The sequence below is a fragment of the Nycticebus coucang genome, chromosome 14 (assembly GCF_027406575.1).
Source record: "Nycticebus coucang isolate mNycCou1 chromosome 14, mNycCou1.pri, whole genome shotgun sequence".
NCBI classification, from domain to species: Eukaryota; Metazoa; Chordata; class Mammalia; order Primates; family Lorisidae; genus Nycticebus; species Nycticebus coucang.
Window position 1 is genome coordinate 17,895,878 of NC_069793.1, and position 17,154 is coordinate 17,913,031.

At 44.8% G+C, this 17,154-nt stretch overlaps 1 protein-coding gene across 1 annotated transcript in view; it reads left to right on the forward strand.

Annotated features, from left to right (window-relative positions):
- Positions 1 to 4,952: 4,952 nt before the first annotated feature.
- Positions 4,953 to 17,154, forward strand: part of FNBP4 (formin binding protein 4) — a 49,380-nt gene continuing 37,178 nt past the window's right edge. The window contains 6 exon segments of the mRNA XM_053561757.1: positions 4,953 to 5,321; positions 6,589 to 6,678; positions 14,298 to 14,434; positions 15,036 to 15,222; positions 16,542 to 16,689; positions 16,795 to 16,915. Coding sequence (XP_053417732.1) covers positions 5,075 to 5,321; positions 6,589 to 6,678; positions 14,298 to 14,434; positions 15,036 to 15,222; positions 16,542 to 16,689; positions 16,795 to 16,915 — 930 coding nt within the window. The 5' untranslated portion in view covers positions 4,953 to 5,074.

Sequence of the window (17,154 nt, forward strand, 5' to 3'; positions counted from 1 at the left end):
CAGCCTCTCAAGTAGATGAGACTACAGGCACCCACCACAACACCTGGCTAATTTTTGCTTTGTTTTGTTTAGCAGGCCCAGGCTGGGTTCAGATCCACCAGTCCCAGTGCATGAGGCCAGTGCCCTAACCATTGAGCTACAGATGCCCAGCCTAATTTTTCTATTTTTAGTAGAGAGAGGTGTCTCACTCTTGCTCAGGCTGGTCTTGCACTCGTGAGCTCAGGTAATCCGCCCACCTCAGCTTCCCAGAGTGCTAGGATTATAGGTGGGCCACGTTGTCTGGACCCACCAAGCATTTTTGTTTAATATTTAAATTTTTTTTAATTTCAGAATATTATGGGGGCACAAATGTTTTGGTTACATGAATTGCTCTTGCATAGTATTTTTTTCTTTTTGTTTTTTTTTTTTAATTTTATTTTGATGCTTATTTTTTATTTCTTTGCTTTTTTAAAATTTTTATTTTGTTGAGACAGCGTCCCACCGTATGCCCCTGAGCAGAGTGCAGTGGGCAACCTCAGACTCGGAGCTGTGGGCATCCCGCTGCCTCAGCCTCCAGAAGCCACTGGGATTACAGGCGCTCACCGTGGCACCCAGCTGAGTTTTTCCATTTTTTTCATGAGTCGGGGTTTCACTGTCGCTCAGGTGAATCTCGAACTCCTGAGCTCAAGCAATTCTCCCTCCTCAGCCTCCCACAGTGCTGGGATTACAGGCGTGAGCCACTGTGCCGGGCTGCTTTTGCATAGTTTGAGTCAAAGTTATAAGTGTGCCTATTACCCAGCCCCATCCGAACTGCAACAAAATAATAGCCAGGCGTTGTGGTGGGTGCTTGTAAGAGAATCACCTAAGCCCAGGAACTGGAGGTTGCTGTGAGCTGTATGATGCCCCAGCCCTCTATGGAGGGCGATAACAATGAGACTCTGTCTCTACAAAAAAAAAAAAAAATTGATCTCCAGTTCTATCCAGCTTGTTGCAAAAAGTATTAGTTTACCATTTTTTATGGCTGAGTAGTTATTCCATGGTATACATATACCACATTGCATTAATCCATTCATATATGGATAGGCACTTGATTTTTTCATAGTGCTTCCTTACAATCCATACTCAAAATACTTTATCAGTCATTTCAATATTCTCATTTTGGTTGGTTTCCATTGGTTTGTTGTTATTGTCTTCTTTTGGGGGTGTCCTTTCACTCTGGTTTTCCATATATACAGAGATCTTTCACTGATTCCTTCTCATCTGGAACAGATTTTGCTTCTTTTTTTGGATTTTCTTTTCTGAATTCCATCAAGCATTTAAAGAATTAATACTGATCATTCTCAAGCTCTTTCAAAAAATTGAAGAGGAGGGAACACTTCCAAACTCGTTAGTCCAGCATTACTCTCAAATTAAAGCCTGATAAGAACACTACAAGTAAAGACAATTAAAGGCCAATATTCCTGATGTACATAGACATAAAAATCCTCAACAAAAATACTAGCAAACCAAATTCAGCTGCACAGAAGATCACACATTGGGTTGGTGCCCATAGCTCAGTGGTTAGGGCACCGGCCACAGACATAGAGGCTGGTGGGTTTGAACCCCTCCCAGGCCTGCTAAACAACAATGACAACTGCAACAAAAAAACAGACTGGCATTGTAGCGGGTGCCTGTAGTCCCAGCTACTTCGGAGGCTGAGGCAAGAGAATCGCTTAAGCCCAAGAGTTGGAGGTTTGTGTGAGCTATGATGTCACGGCACTCCACCAAAGGTGACAGTCCCCCCCAAAAAAATAGCCGGGCATTGTGGCGTGCACCTATAGTCCCAGCTGCTTATGATGCTGAGGCAAGAGAATCACTTAAGCCCAAGAATTTGAGGTTGCTGTGAACTGTGACGGCACAGCACTCTACTGAAGGTGACATAGTGAGGCTCAGTCTCCAAAAAAAAAAAAAAAAACTACAGGTGTGAGCCACCACACCCAGCCCTGTTTTATTCTTTTTGATGCTATTTTTTTTTTTTATTTTGGAGAGACAGAGACTCACTTTATCACCCTCGGTAGAGTGCTGTGGCTTCACACAGCTCACAGCAACCTCTAACTCCTGGGCTTATGTGATTCTCCTGCCTCAGCCTCCCAAGCAGCTGGACTACAGGCACCTGCCACAAAGCTCAGCTATTTTTTTGTTGCAGTTCAAAACAAACTGCAGGTTTGAACCTGCCACCCCCGGTATATGGGGCTGGCGCCCTACCCACTGAACTACTGACTTGACTGTCTCAAAAAAAAAAAATAGAAAAATTAGGGGTGTGCGTGTGTGTGTAGGGAGTGGTGCATCTATAGTCCTAACTTGGGAGGCTGAGGCAGGAGGATTGCTTGAACCTAAGAGTTCAAAGCTGCAAAGAACTATGATGACACCTTTGCACTCCAGCCTGGGCAACACAATGATAATTGTCTCTTTTTTTTTTTTTTGAGACAGAGTCTCACTATGTCACCCTTGGTAGAGTGCCATGCCATGGCATTACAGCTCACAGCAACCTCAAACTCCTGGGCTTAAGCAATTGTCTTGCCGCAGCCACCCAAGTAGCAGAGACTAGAGGCGCCTGCCACGATGCCCAGCTGGGGTTCTTTGTAGTTGTCATTATTGTTTTAGCAGGCCCAGGCCAGGTTCGAACCTGTCAGCCCCAGTGTATGTGACCCGGGTCTTATCCACTGAGCTATGAAAGTCCAGCCGTGATATTATCTCTATTTATTTATTTATTTTTAGAGACAGAGTTTCATTTTATTGCCCTTGGTAGAGTGCTGTGGCATCACAGCTCACAGCAACCTCCAACTCCTGGCCTTAGGCGATTCTCTTGCCTCAGACTCGTGAGTAGCTGGGACTATAGGCGGCCGCCGCAATGCCCAAGCTATTTTTTGTTGCAGTTTGGCTGGGGCCAGGTTTGAACCCGCCACCTTCGGTATGTGGGGCCTGCGTCTTATTCACGAGCCACAGGCACTGCCTGGTGGTATTATATCTTAACAAAAAAAAAAATAAAAAAAGAAGGAACGAAAGAAGAAAAAAAGGAAGAAAAAGAAGAGGAAAAGGAAGGAAGGAGGAAGCAAAGAAGGAAAAAAGGAGGAAACCTATGATCTGATTTAAACTCTGCGACATCCCTATGGATACTAACACATTCTACAGTTGCAAAAACAAGTTTAGGCATGCTAAGAAACTTGTCCAAGCCTTCATATCTGGAAAGTGCTGGAGCCAAGTTTTGAATCTAGATTTTTGGCTTCAGAATACCTATACACAACTAATGTATTTTGCTGCCTCTCCTCCCAATAAATAAATCAGGAAATTGCTGACAGCTCTAAAGAGCAAATTCTTCTTGCTTCTAGATCTTAAATTTTCAGAAATCTGGAGCATCTACAATTTCAGGATATCCTAAACTAGATATTCCTCCCATGGGTAAGAAAAGGAATGAAGTCTTGCTACTTATTTCAAGTTTGTATATATTTATTCAAAGACATTTGCTGAGTGTTTCCTTTATCCCAGAAAGTGCATTTCATCTGCAGAAAACAAAAGAGATGGGTAACTACTCACCTGGCTTTTGCATTCAGAAACCAACTTGAGGATGCCTCTGTTAACTGGGGATAACTACCCTACAGTAAGTGCTCAATAATGTTAGACATTGTTAGTAGGAATTCAACCGCTGCGGACATAAAACCCTTGGTACTCATTTAAACTCAGTTTAGAGGCTCAGTAGGCTGCCAAGTGTTAGGAAGGGGATGGGCTCCTCCGGGCACGTCTGCATTGCACAGGATTGAGCCTTCAGGAATTAAAAGAATTTCATCCTGTGATGCAGTAATTGAGATCCACCAGTAGGGCAGCACAGTGAGTAATTCCGTAAAGACTGGGCAAGAGTCGACCAAACGGAGAGGCCAGGTCAGGGATAAGGAAAGGCTTTATTAGACGAAAAAGTAGAGTAGTGGATGACCAGGAGTCAGCTAACTCTCACACAGTTGCAAGAGGCTTTTATTACCCTTATCAGTATAGCTGGAATGGAGAAGTCAACGAATCATACTCGTCTGATCTATGTTTCCATCAGGGCTACCACCGGCTTACCACCCGAGACTCACCTCTAGTGCCCGTCAGGATTATGGGCGTATCCCTAGTATGGGCCAGGATATGGGTAGGGTATTTCCAGAAACTCTGGAGCGCTCCAAGAGTCTGGGGAGGGTGTTCCTTATTTTTTCTAAAGCGGCTGTACTCTTGTCAGGGTTATGAGGATTCCTTTACTACAGTAATTATTAACAGCCAGTGGGAGAAACTGAAGGTGAGAAAGGTGATCCTTCAAGTGGCTGGCTCTGGAAGTAGAGGAGAGAGATAGTGGGGGCATTAAGGAACCGGGTAAAGGTGAGGGGGGTGTTATATTAATTAAAGCCAGTTGAGGACAAGTGAGACCAGATTAGTAAGGTTCCTGTATCCCATTCCAACAATTTATATTTTTTCCCTGTAGGTAATAGAACGCCTAGTGATTTTTTTCCAAGCTAGTAAGCCTAACAAGACATCCTAAGAAATTATAACAGCGTAAAAGACCCACTGTCCAATTTAATGTTCAAAGCTATACTCAAAGTAAACCACGATAATCAGGGCGAAATTTGAGGAAGGGCGCGGAAAACAGCACACCTCCCTACAGCACAAACAGCATCGAACGCTTCGCCGAGAACAGCCACAAAATGGAGGACAAGGGGAATAAAGAAAAGACTCCACAAGACGCATGGGTGGAACCCTATGGAAGTAGAGAACGCATTCTAAACTCAGGCCCTTCCGCACTATTGGCTTGACGCTCACCCTTTTCCCTATCTTATTGGCTACCGATTCTTTCTCTGTGTCAAACCAGCCAATTGCCTAGCGCCGTGGGTAAACCCGCCCTTTATCCCAGGAGAGGAGGAGCCAGAAGCTCCAGAGGTCCCAAGGCGCTTGCGCAGTCACGCGGCCGCCGGTTAAAAGCGGACTCGGCGGGAGGCGGTGCCGTAGTGTATGAATATTGATTACGCATCCTTGCGGCGAGTGCCCGCCCCTCTCCGCTGCCAGACGCTAGCTGCTCGCGCTCTGGCTCGCGATGGGGAAGAAGTCCCGGGCGGTACCCGGTCGCAGGCCCATCCTGCAGCTCTCTCCGCCCGGTCCTCGGAGCAGCACGCCGGGCCGAGACCCAGAGCCAGAACCCGACGCCGAGCAGGACTCGACGGCAGTGGCCCCCAGCCAGCCCGCACCGGCGGCGGTGGCTGCGGCGACGACGACCACGGCCACGATTACGACCGCAACTGCGGTGACTACCACCGCGGCCCTGGACGACTCGCCTTCGGAAGGTAAGAGTGCTCGAGAGTCCCCTCCCCTAGTTGGGGCGTCCGAAACTCGAGGTCGGGGCTTGCGGCCTAGGCTTCTACGGGCGCTCGGTTGCACCCTGCGACCGAGAGAGATATTGGCGGCCTGTCTTCCCGGGGCTGGCGGGGAGGGCTGCGCGGGCCCCGGGCGGCGGAAGGGGCCGGCCACGCCGTGCGCACTTCGCCAGGCCCACCCCGAGGCGCCATCTCTGGTGCTGGGATTGCACCGGGAACGTTTGAAATGCGACCGGGACCCTGGCACCTGGAGCCTCCTAATCGCATCGGGTCTCTTTGGGATTAACGCATAGGGTAGATGTGAATGTAGGAGTCCGCGTGCCAGGCTTGTGACTGTGAGATCAGGTCTTTTCTACACGTCATCAGTTTCTTTTCATTTTTGTTGAAACCGAAAATAGAGATTGTTGGGAAGTGAACAGGGTCCTTTTTATTGTGCCAGAGTGTAAGTATCTCCAAACTAATAGGCATCCCCCAAATCCTATAAGCCAAGCCGTGGGTTACCAAGTGCTTGTAGGGTTCTCTCTGGAATGGTGCTTGAGTTAAGAGTAATTGTACCTAGTACCTTGGGAGGCCGAGGCGGAAGGATCGCTTGAGCCCAGGGGTTCCTGACCAGCTTGAGAAAGAGTGAGACCCCCGTCTGTACCACAGATAGAAGAAAAGAAAAAATACTAGCCGGGCGTTGTGGCGGGTGTCTGTAGTCCCAGCCACTCGGGGGGCTTACAGCCAGGATCGCTTGAGCCCAGGAGTTTGAGGTTGCTGTGAGCTATGACGTCACGGTACTTACAGCCTGGGCAACAGAGCAAGGCTCCCAAAAGTGAATGAATGAATGAATGAACAAACCAACCACAGCCCAAGAAGCTGCTGCCATTTCAAAGGTTGAGAAATCATTTTGGATAGCCAATTGCACAAAATATGCTGTAGCTGTGCATGTTGTAGAGGTTGAGTCACAGCCTGGAGATGTATTGTGTGTTAATTTTGAAGTACTGCAGATGTAATCTTTATGTATATTGTTCAGGTTGTTCCCTTGAGTTAAACTCATTGGGCAAATGGAAGATTCCAGCTTTGCTTGTTTATCATCTTGTTCTTTGGATCAGTGAGACACCCTGTTTTTCAATTGATGAAATACATACCTGAACGGTCAAATGGAAGGTTGATTTGTGTCACCCCTAGTGTTTTCCCAGGTCTGAAGTCTGACTACAGTTTTCTTTTGTTTGTTTGTTTGTTTTTTGAAATCCAGATGAACAGGAAGTGGTGGTGGAGGTTCCAAGAGTTCAGACTACTCCAAAACCAGTCATGACCACCAGACCTACTGCTGTGAAAGCAACAGGTAAAGGGTTTTGTTATTTGGTTTTCTAAAAACATCTTTTCTAGAATATTTTTCATTAAGTTCAAATTGGTTGTAGGATATTTTGGAGTTGCTGACTTATATTTCTCTCATGAAATGTAATTTAAAATCTTTCTGTTCCTAAGGACTTGTCAGTATATACACTTTACTTTTTAATTTTTTATTAAGACCAAGTCTCACTTTGTTGCTCTCAGTAGAGTGCTGTGTGCCACACAGCTCACAGCAACCTCAAACTTGGGCTTTAGTGATTCTCTTGCCTCAGCTTCCTGAGTAGCTGGGACTATAGGCATTCGCCACAACACAGGCTATTTTTTGGGTGCAGTTGTCATTGTTGTCTAGCAGGTCCGGACTGGGAACTCGCCAGCTTCGGTGTATGTGGCTGGTGCCCTCCTTGCTGAGCTATGGGTGCCGAGCCAACACCTGGCTATTTTTACAGAAGAGGTCTCAAGGTCTCACTCTGGCTCAGGCTGGTCTCCCAACTCATGAGGTCAGGCAATCTACTCACAGAGTGCTAGGACCAATGGGAATTTTGTCACTTTTCTTGTACCCAAAATGCTTTATACTACTTTTTCTTCTAATGCTATTTTATATCCAGTTTTCTGGCCTTCCCACTACCTTGGTATTCTTCAGAGACCACCAGCCATGGCTTGAATTTCATTCTGTTTCTTTTCTTTTTCTTTCTCAGAGTCTCATTTTATTGCCCTCAGTAGAGTGCTGTGGTGTCACAGCTCACAGCAACCTCCAACTCCTGGGCATAGGCAATTCTCTTGCCTCAGCCTCCCGAGTAGCTGGGACTACAGGTGCCCACCACAGCACCTGGCTATTTTTTGTTACAGTTTGCGGGGCTGGGTTCAAACCCGCCACCCTCAGTATATGGGGCTGGCTCTTACCCATAGTCTATGGGGCTATCCACTGACCCACAGGCACCACCTGAAATGAGAAGATAGTGCTTTTTTTTTTGAGACAGAGCCTCAAGCTGTCGCCCTGGGTAGAGTGCCGTGGCATCCTAACTCACAGCAACTTCCAACTCCTGGGCTCAAGCAATTCTCCTGCCTCTGCCTCCTAAGTAGCTGGGGCTATAGGCGCCTGCCACAGTGCCCAGCTATTTTTTGTTGCAGCCATCGTTGTTTGGCAGGCCCAGGCTGGATTTGAACCCGCCACCTCCTGGCATGTGGGGCTGGTGCCCTACTCCTTTGAACCACAGGAGCCGCCCTGGCTGTTTGTTGTTGTTGTTGTTGTTGTTGCAGTTGTCATTGTTTTTGCTAGTCCAGGCCGGGTTTGAACCCGCCAGCTTTGGTGTAGGTGGCCAGCACCCTATCCACTGAGCTATGGGCACCGCCCTTTTTTCTTTTGTTTTTTTTAGACAGGATCTCACTGTTGCCTGGCTTAGAATGCAGTGTCGCAATCATAGCTCGCTGAAACCTCGAACTCCTGCGCTTAAATGATCCTACCACCTCAGCTTCCTAACTAGCTAGGACTACAAGCACACACCATCATGCCTGGCTAATTTTTAAATTTTTTTTTTTTTTTTTTGTAGAGACAGAGTCTCACTTTATGGCTCTCGGTAGAGTGCCGTGGCCTCACACAGCTCACAGCAACCTCCAACTCCTGGGCTTAAATGATTCTCTTGCCTCAGCCTCCCAAGTAGCTGGGACCACAGGCGCCCGCCACAACGCCCGGCTATTTTTTGGTTGCAGTTTGGCCGGGGCCGGGTTTGAACCCGCCACCCTCGGTATATGGGGCCGGTGCCTTACCGACTGAGCCACAGGCGCCGCCCCTAATTTTTAAAATTTTTGCACTGTGTTGCCTGGCCCCCAACTCCTGGCCTCAAGTGATCAATCCTCCCACCTCAGCACCCTGCACATTCTGTCATTTTATAATACTTCGTAAATTGTACCTGACAAATATTTGTTGACCTTAAAATCGCACTTATTACATATTTTTAAAGCACAGACAAATATTGTATTTGCAAAAGTGGTTTTGTAGATAAAGCAGGATTCGTGTCATCACTTTAGCGTTCACTCTGAGGCCTACCACAGTGTACATCCTATGTCTCCAGGGTCTGCATGGAGGTTTTATGAGGACTTTTGCTTATCAGCTTTCGTTAGTGTTTGTGTACTTAATGTGTGGTTGAAGATAACTCTTGTAATATGGTGCAGAGAAGCCAATAAGTTGGACACCCCTGCTAGGAAAATTATTAATTGGGTTGAATTTCATTTATCTTACAGTCCTGATTTATTTTGAGGATTAAATTGAATAGTGTGTATTATACTCTAACATAGTACTGAGGATGTTAATTTTCTCTACTCCTCTGTATATTGAAAGTTTTATAAGGCCAGACAAGTTGGCAGTGCTGTAATCCTAGCACTCTGGGAGGCCAAGACGGGTGGATTCTCTGAGCTCATAGGTTCGAGACCAGCCTGAACCAGAGCGAAACCTCATCTCTAAAAATAGCCAGGTATTGTGGCAGGTGCCTATAATCCCAGCTACTCAGGAGGCTGAGGCAAGAGAATCACTTAAGCCCAAGAGTTTGAGTTTGCTATGAACTATGACACTGTGGCACTCTACCGAGGGCAACAAAGTGAGGCTCTGTATCAAAAAAAAAAAAAAGAAAGAAAGATTAAAATATATTAGATGTTGGCTCGGTGCCCATAGCACAGTGGTTACTGTACTAGCCATGTACACTGAGGCTGGCAGGTTAGAACCCAGCCCTAGCCAGCTGCAACAAAAAATAGCTGGGCATTGTGGCGGGCACCTGTAATCCCAGCTACTCAGAAGGCTGAGGCAAGAGAATTGCTTGAGCCCAGGAGTTTGGGGTTGCTGTGAGCTGTGATGCCATGGCACTCTGCCAAGGGCAACATAGTGGGACTCTGTCAAAAAATATATATGTTAGATGTTAAATAATACTCTTTGATTGATAGTAATTTTATTCTTTTCAGATTGGAATACTTTTTATACTAGTTGATTTCTAAAACGGTAAATGCTTATTTCTCTCTCCCCACCATTTACCACTTAAAAAAATACCAGTGTGGGTTAAAAAAGCTAAGACTTGAACAATTTAACCTAGTCCTATGTACCTGTATGTTAATCTGAAATTTAAAAAAAACCAATGTAACTTAATTATGTGTGCCCTTGTATTAATCTGAAATTTTAAAAAAGCTAAGATTTGATGGTGAGTGAAATTTCAGAAATAGGTAATACCATTTTGTATTTGCAAATTTGTCACTTGAGTCTTCAAAGTCTCATGTATGATGTATAGAACTTATACTGTTCATCAGAGAAACTTCCTTGATTACTGCTATGGTTTGAAAGACCCTTCATGACCTAAACACCTTACGTTAGATCCCTACCTCCCAACATTCTTGCATTAAGGATTAAGTTTCCAAAAAACATGCACTTTAGGGTACACATGCAAATTACAGCAGGTATACACCTAAGACTTAGTAATTTACTGCTGGATGTCGTTAGTTGGTTTGCAAATTATATGACCCTGTTCCTCAAAGGTAAGCACACTGAGGTTTGAAGGGTCAGCACCCCTCTCAGAAAAAGATTGTTAAGGACTGTGGCCTTGGAATATGGCCTTGCTTGCTTCTCAGGAAGTTGGTTTAAAAAAGAATAGCCTTGTTTCCTCGGGTTTAAAGTAGCAGTAAATCTTAATAATAGGCTAGGGTGTGATTAAGGCTTTTATTTCTTTATTTTGAGACAGAGTCTCAAGCTGTTGCCCTAGGTAGAGTGCCGTGGCGTCACAGCTCATAGCAACCTCAAACTCTTGGGCTTAAGCAATTCTCTTGCCTCAGTCTCCCAAGGGTTTTCTTTCTTTTGTTTAAAGAGTCTTGTCATGTTGCCCAGACTGGTCTTAAACTCTTGGACTGAAGTGATCTGCCTCACCCTCTCGAGTAGCTGGGACTGTAGGTTGGGCCACAGTAGGCCAGCTAATTTTTTTCTATTTTTAGTAGAAACTCCGTCTCCGTCTTACTGAGGATGGTCTCAATACCTGAGCTCATGCAATCCTTCTGCCTTGGCGTCCGAGTGTTAAGATTGCAGACATAAGCCACCTCCCCGAGCCTTCAGTATTATTTTGAATTCATGCCTTTCCTTAGAAGCATTTGCACTAAATTTTCAGAGGTTTGTATGGAATATGCATCCATTTTATGGCTTGCTTTTATTCCTTTAATTTTTTAATCCCTTTAGTGTTATTTCATGTAATCCTGTAATGGCTTGATTAATCACAAAATAGTATTACCTCAAGTACAGTACTATAAGTTGCTTTGCCAGCCCCGTATTTAAGAACATTTGAGTTATTCACAGTTTTCAGTTGTTTAAAGCAAGCCGTTAAAGCTTTGTGAATGCTTCTTAAGTTATTTCCTTGGGTTGTAATATCAAAGATAATCATCTAGCTGAAAAAACTTGAGTTCTATAGCTCTTTGTACTTGTTACCAGATTGTGCTTAAGAAATATTAAATCAATTTTTTTTTCCTTTTTTTTTGAGACAGGGTCTCAAGCTGTCACCCTGGGTAGAGTGCCGTGGCGTCACAGCTCACAGCAACTTCAGACTCTTGGGCTCAAGTGATTCTCTTGTCTGAGCCTCCCAAGCAGCTGGGACTACATGTGTCCACCACAACACCAAGCTTTGTTTGTTTGTTTTTTGAGATAAGAGTCTCAAGCTTTTGCTCTAGGTAGAGTGCTATGGCATCATAGCTCACAGCAACCTCCAACTCTTGGGCTAAAGTGATCCTCTTGCCTCTATAGGTTTTTCTATTTTTAGTAGAGACGGGGTCTCAATTTTGCTCAAGCTGGTCTGGAACTTGTGAGCTCAATCAGTCCACCAGCCTCAGCCTCCTAGAGTGCTAGGATCGCAGGCGTGAGCCACTGCACCCCGCCTCGATTTCTGTTTCTGATAATATTAACTATGTCAATTTCCCACAACTACTAAGTTTAATATTATTTACTTTGGTAATTTCATACTCATTAGGAAGTTGGAGGAGGTTTGGTGTATGTACTGTGTGTGATTAGCTCTAAGGTGAAGGAAATGGAAATAGATGGAACCTTGACTGAATGTATTACATATGAGCTGGGGAATTTTGTAATGAAAATTCCATGTAGCTCACATGGTTGGAACCTTTTACCAAAGAATATAGAATTAAGGCCTGTAACCTGAGTGATTATTTCTATGGATGTCACTAAACTAGCCTTGCTCTCCAAAATCCATCAGTGCTGAGTACTAACGTGCAGATTTTTACCACACAGAAATTTCCTCAGGCAAGGTCCATTGGCTCACAACTATAATCCTAGCACTCTGGGAGGCTGAGGCCGGTGGATTGTCTGAGCTCAGGAGTTCCAGCCAAAGTGAGATTCTGTCACTCTGGGTAGAGTACTATGGCATCACAGCTCACAGCAACCTCTAACTCCTCGGCTTAAGGGATTTCTCTTGCCTCAGCCTCCCAAGTAGCTGGGACTACAAGCGCCCACCACAACGCCTGGCTATTTTCTGATTGTAGTTGTCATTGTTGTTTGGCAGGCCCGGGCTGGATTCAAACCCACTAGCTTTGGTGTCTGTGCTGCTTGAGCTACAGGCGCCGAGCCAAGAAATTTCTTATTTATTTATTTATTTTTTTTCCGATGCAAAAGCAAAAAAGCCTTTTATTGCAAGCTGTTCGGCTCCCGGAGGCTCCGCTGTAATGGATCCGAGCCAGGAGCCGCCAAGAAATTTCTTAATTGGGGCGGCGCCTGTGGCTCAGTCGGTAAGGCGCCGGCCCCATATGCCGAGGGTGGCGGGTTCAAACCCAGCCCCGGCCAAACTGCAACAAAAAATAAAAATAGCCGGGCGTTGTGGCGGGCGCCTGTAGTCCCAGCTACTCTGGAGGCTGAGGCAAGAGAATCGCTTAAGCCCAGGAGTTGGAGGTTGCTGTGAGCTGTGTGAGGCCACGGCACTCTACCGAGGGCCATAAAGTGAGACTCTGTCTCTACAAAAAAAAAAAAAAAGAAATTTCTTAATTGGTAGTTCCTACTCTATGGTAGTTACCTCATGTTCAGAAAATTCAGATTGACCAACAAGCTTCAAAAAATAAGAGTGATTAACTGGAAAATGTCAAAAGAAATGTCCACGTAAGCATCCTCCTCCTAAGCTTGGTGAAGATTTGACGTAGCAATTTTTTGAGGTTATCCTCATTGATCCATTCCATAAAGCTATCAGAAGAAATCTTGACACCCAGTGGATCACCAAACCAGTCCTCAAGCACAGGGAGATGTGTGGGCTGACATCTGCAGGCTAAAGAGCCATGGCCTTCCGCCATACTATTGGTGGTCCCTGCCGTGCAGCTTGGCGAAGGTGCAATACTCTCCAGCTCCACCGTTACTGCTAATATAGTAATGTTTGTAAAATTCATAACCCAATAAACAATTTAGGACAGTCATGTCTGCTTAAGGGTGATAGTATTTGTTTAGTGTGCAGATTGTCTCATGAATGCTTTGTCAAATTATGAAGTACAGTAATGTTTGAAGACAGTAAGTGATGGTGTATCTTGTTTCTAATAAGATAAACTTTTTGTCATTGTTTTATCTTGTTAGGGCGTTAATGTCAGTGTTTAAAACATAATGTATGGTATAATAGGTGTAAAATAAATTCTTGAAAAGAGGAGTGCTAAAACTACTCTATAGATTTGTTTGGTGCATGTGGTGAAACAGCTTTACCGGGTGATGACAATGCTCTGCTGGTTTATTTTCAAGAGGCTGGAGTTTTTTGGAGTTTGGCTTTTTTTTTTTTTTTTTTTTTTGGAGACAGTCCCATTATGCCACCCTCAGTGGAGTGCCATGGCATCACAGCTCACAACAGCCTCAAACTCTTGGGCTTAAGCAATTCTCTTGCCTCAACCTCCTGAGTAACTGGGACTGTAGGTACAGTTACTCACAATGCCTGGCTATTTATTTATTTTTGCAGTTTTGAACTGCAGGTTTGAACCCACCACCCCCGGTATATGGGGCCAGCGTCCTGCTGCTTGAGCCACAGGCACTGCCCAACACCCTGCTATTTTTTGGTCGCATTTGTCGTTGTTTTGCAGTTCTGGGCCAGACTTGATCCTGCTAGCCTCCATGTATGTGGCTGGCGCCCTACTCACTGAGCTATGGGAGCTGAGCAACCTGGCAAACAAATTTTTTAAATCAGGTTTTGTTTGGAAAGTTGTGCAGCTATTGTTTCTCCAAAAGTTCCCAAAATGCCACCATTTTTCAGAACTGAATAAACTTGCTTTAAGAGGCTTTTCTTAACAAATGAGACATATCTTGGTTAACCTGAACAAAATGGCCTCAGTCTGCACTGTACCATTTAACATAGGAGATGGAAGCTGCTTCTGATTCAGTCCCATACCTCCCTGAAATCTAGAGTCCTGAGTTCTATACATAGTAGTAGTGGTATTTACATTGTATTTTGAAACTGATAGAAATTGAATGTTAAGCAAATAAGAATTACTAACCTTAAGTTTTAATCTTAAATAAGCTAAATATAAATTCTTCCACTAAAGAACCACATTATACTTTCTTTCAGATACTTTGTAGGGACATACTGGCATTATTATTACTAATATCATTTTTCTTTTTGTTTCCAGGAGGTCTGTGCTTACTTGGTGCTTATGCTGACAGTGATGACGATGAGAGTGATGTTTCTGAAAAACCAGCACAATCCAAAGAGGCAAATGGAAACCAGTCGACTGATATTGATAGTACATTGGCCAACTTCTTAGCGGTTCGTGGAGGTTTTGTTTGGGGTTTTAGTTACTGAAGCTGCTTTGGGACCTGGATCTCAAGTAGTCAGCATACCTGTCCGTTTCAGTGTCTCTCTCTCCACCTTCTTTCCTCTATCAGTCACCATCTCTGGTTTTTGTGAACCTTCCAGGAAGGAGAAGAAAGGAGAATTGGAGGGGTTTGGGGAACTTTTATAATTGGAAGATAAGGGTTTTGATTTGAGAAGTTGAGATTGAGTGTGTAGAATTTTTTTTTTTTTTTTTTTTTGTAGAGACAGAGTCTCACTTTATGGCCCTGGGTAGAGTGCTATGGCCTCACACAGCTCACAGCAATCTCCAGCTCCTGGGCTTAAGAGATTCTCTTGCCTCAGCCTCCCGAGTAGCTGGGACTACAGGCGCCCGCCACAACGTCCAGCTATTTTTTGGTTGCAGTTTGGCCAGGGCCAGGTTTGAACCCACCACCCTCGGTATATGGGGCCGGCACCCTACCGACTGAGCCACAGGCACCGCCCGAGTGTGTAGAATTTTTTAAAGTGATTGCCATTTCCTCAAATTTCTGGTTTTGATGTAATTAATGCATTTATTACTCTTTTCATTCTGAAGGAGATCGATGCCATAACAGCTCCTCAGCCTTCAGCTCCTGTAGGGGCTTCTGCTCCACCTCCAACTCCACCTCGACCAGAGCCAAAGGAGGCAGCAACATCTGCCCTTTCTTCCACCACTTCAAACGGAACAGACTCAACCCAGAGCTCAGGGTGGCAGTATGATACCCAGTGTTCATTGGCAGGAGGTAAACTTGATCCTTTGACTTTTAAAGAAATCTAAAGTGCACGGCTTGGCGCCTGTAGCTCCACAGCCAGAACTGGTGGGTTTAAATCTAGCCCGGGGCTGCCAAACAACAATAACTACAACAAGAAAATAGCTGGGTGTTGTAATGGGCGCCTTTAGTCCCAGCTACTTGGGACGCTGGGGCAGGAGAATTGCTTAAGTCCAAGAGTTGGAGGTGGCTGTGAACTGTGACGCCATAGCTCTCTACTAAAGGTGACATAGTGAGACTCTGTCTCCAAAAAAAAAGAAAGAAAGAAATCTAAAGTGCAATCCTTAAAGATATTCTAGGCATTTGAAAAGTATTTTAGAGTTTAAAATACAGACTAGCAAACTGTTGTGTTTTTTCAACTATGTGTGCGAGATGACTGAAAGTTTATCAAGAAAATATTTCTTAAAGCTGGGAGCAGTGTTTTGCTCCTATAATCCTAGCACTCTGGGAGGCTGAGGCGGGCGGATTGCTTGAGCTCAGGAGTTCAGGACCAGCCTGAGCCAGAGTGAGACCCTGTCTCTAAAAAAAAAAAGTCTCGGTGCCTATAGCTCAGCAACTAGGTTGCCGACCACATACTCTGAGCTAGGGAGTTTGAACCTGACCTGGGCCTGCTGAACAACGACAACTACTACAAAAAAAATAGCCATGCAGGGCAGCGCCTGTGGCTCAGTAAGGTGCCGGCCCCATATACCGAGGGTGGTGGGTTCAAACCCGGCCCCGGCCTAACTGCAACCAAAAAATAGCCGGGCGTTGTGGCGGGCGCCTGTAGTCCCAGCTACTTGGGAGGCTAAGGCAAGAGAATCACTTAAGCCCAGGAGTTGGAGGTTGCTGTGAGCTGTGTGAGGCCATAGCACTCTACCGAGGGCCATAAAGTGAGACCCTGTCTCTACAAAAAAAAAATAGCCGTGCATTGTAGCGGTGCCTGTAGTCCCAGCTACTTGGGAGGCTGAGGCAAGATAATCGCTTAAGCCCAAGAGTTTGAGGTTGCCGTGAGCTGTGATGTCATAGCAGTCCACTGAGGGCGACAGGGAGACCCTCTCTCAAAAAAAAAAAAAAAAAGCCGGACGTTGTGGCCTGCACCTATAGTCCCAGCTACTGGGGAGGGTGAGGCAAGAGGATCACTTGAACCCAAGAGTTTGAGGTTGCTGTGAGCTATGATGCTACGGCATTCTACCAAGGGCAACAAACAGACTATCAAAAAAAAAAAAAAAAGGAAAAGAATTCCACTGCTCTTTATCTAGCCCAGCTGATGGTAAGCATGTGTTGAAAAAAATTGTTTTATTTTCTTCTAGTTGGAATTGAGATGGGAGATTGGCAGGAAGTTTGGGATGAGAACACAGGCTGTTACTATTATTGGAACACACAAACAAATGAAGTAACTTGGGAGTTACCCCAGTATCTTGCCACCCAGGTACAGGGATTACAACATTACCAGCCCAGGTAAGAATAAACTTGAAAAAGAAATTACCTAGAAGGAAATCAGTCTTCTCTTTTTCTCCTAACATTTGTCTTGTATTTCTCTTGCTAAGTATATGTATTTTTCAGTTCTGTAACAGGTACCGAAGCTAGTTTTGTGGTAAATACAGACATATATAACAAGGAGAAAACTATTTCTGTTTCCAATAGTAAAAGTGGACCAGTCATAGCCAAGCGAGAAGTCAAAAAGGTCAGTGTTGCTATTTACCTCATTTGCTTTCATTTTCAAATCCAATAAACTTGAATGTTACTCTGAGGACAGTAACAGAAGCAATATAACACAGATGTGAAATAGATAAATTCTGTTTCTTAGTTTTAATTAATCCATTTCTGTGTATTATGCAGCATTTATAGCAGCTGTCCAGTTCTTTGGATTTTTAGAGCATTAGGGTGCCACTGAGTTTCCTTTGGGTCATTGCGAAGGAATTG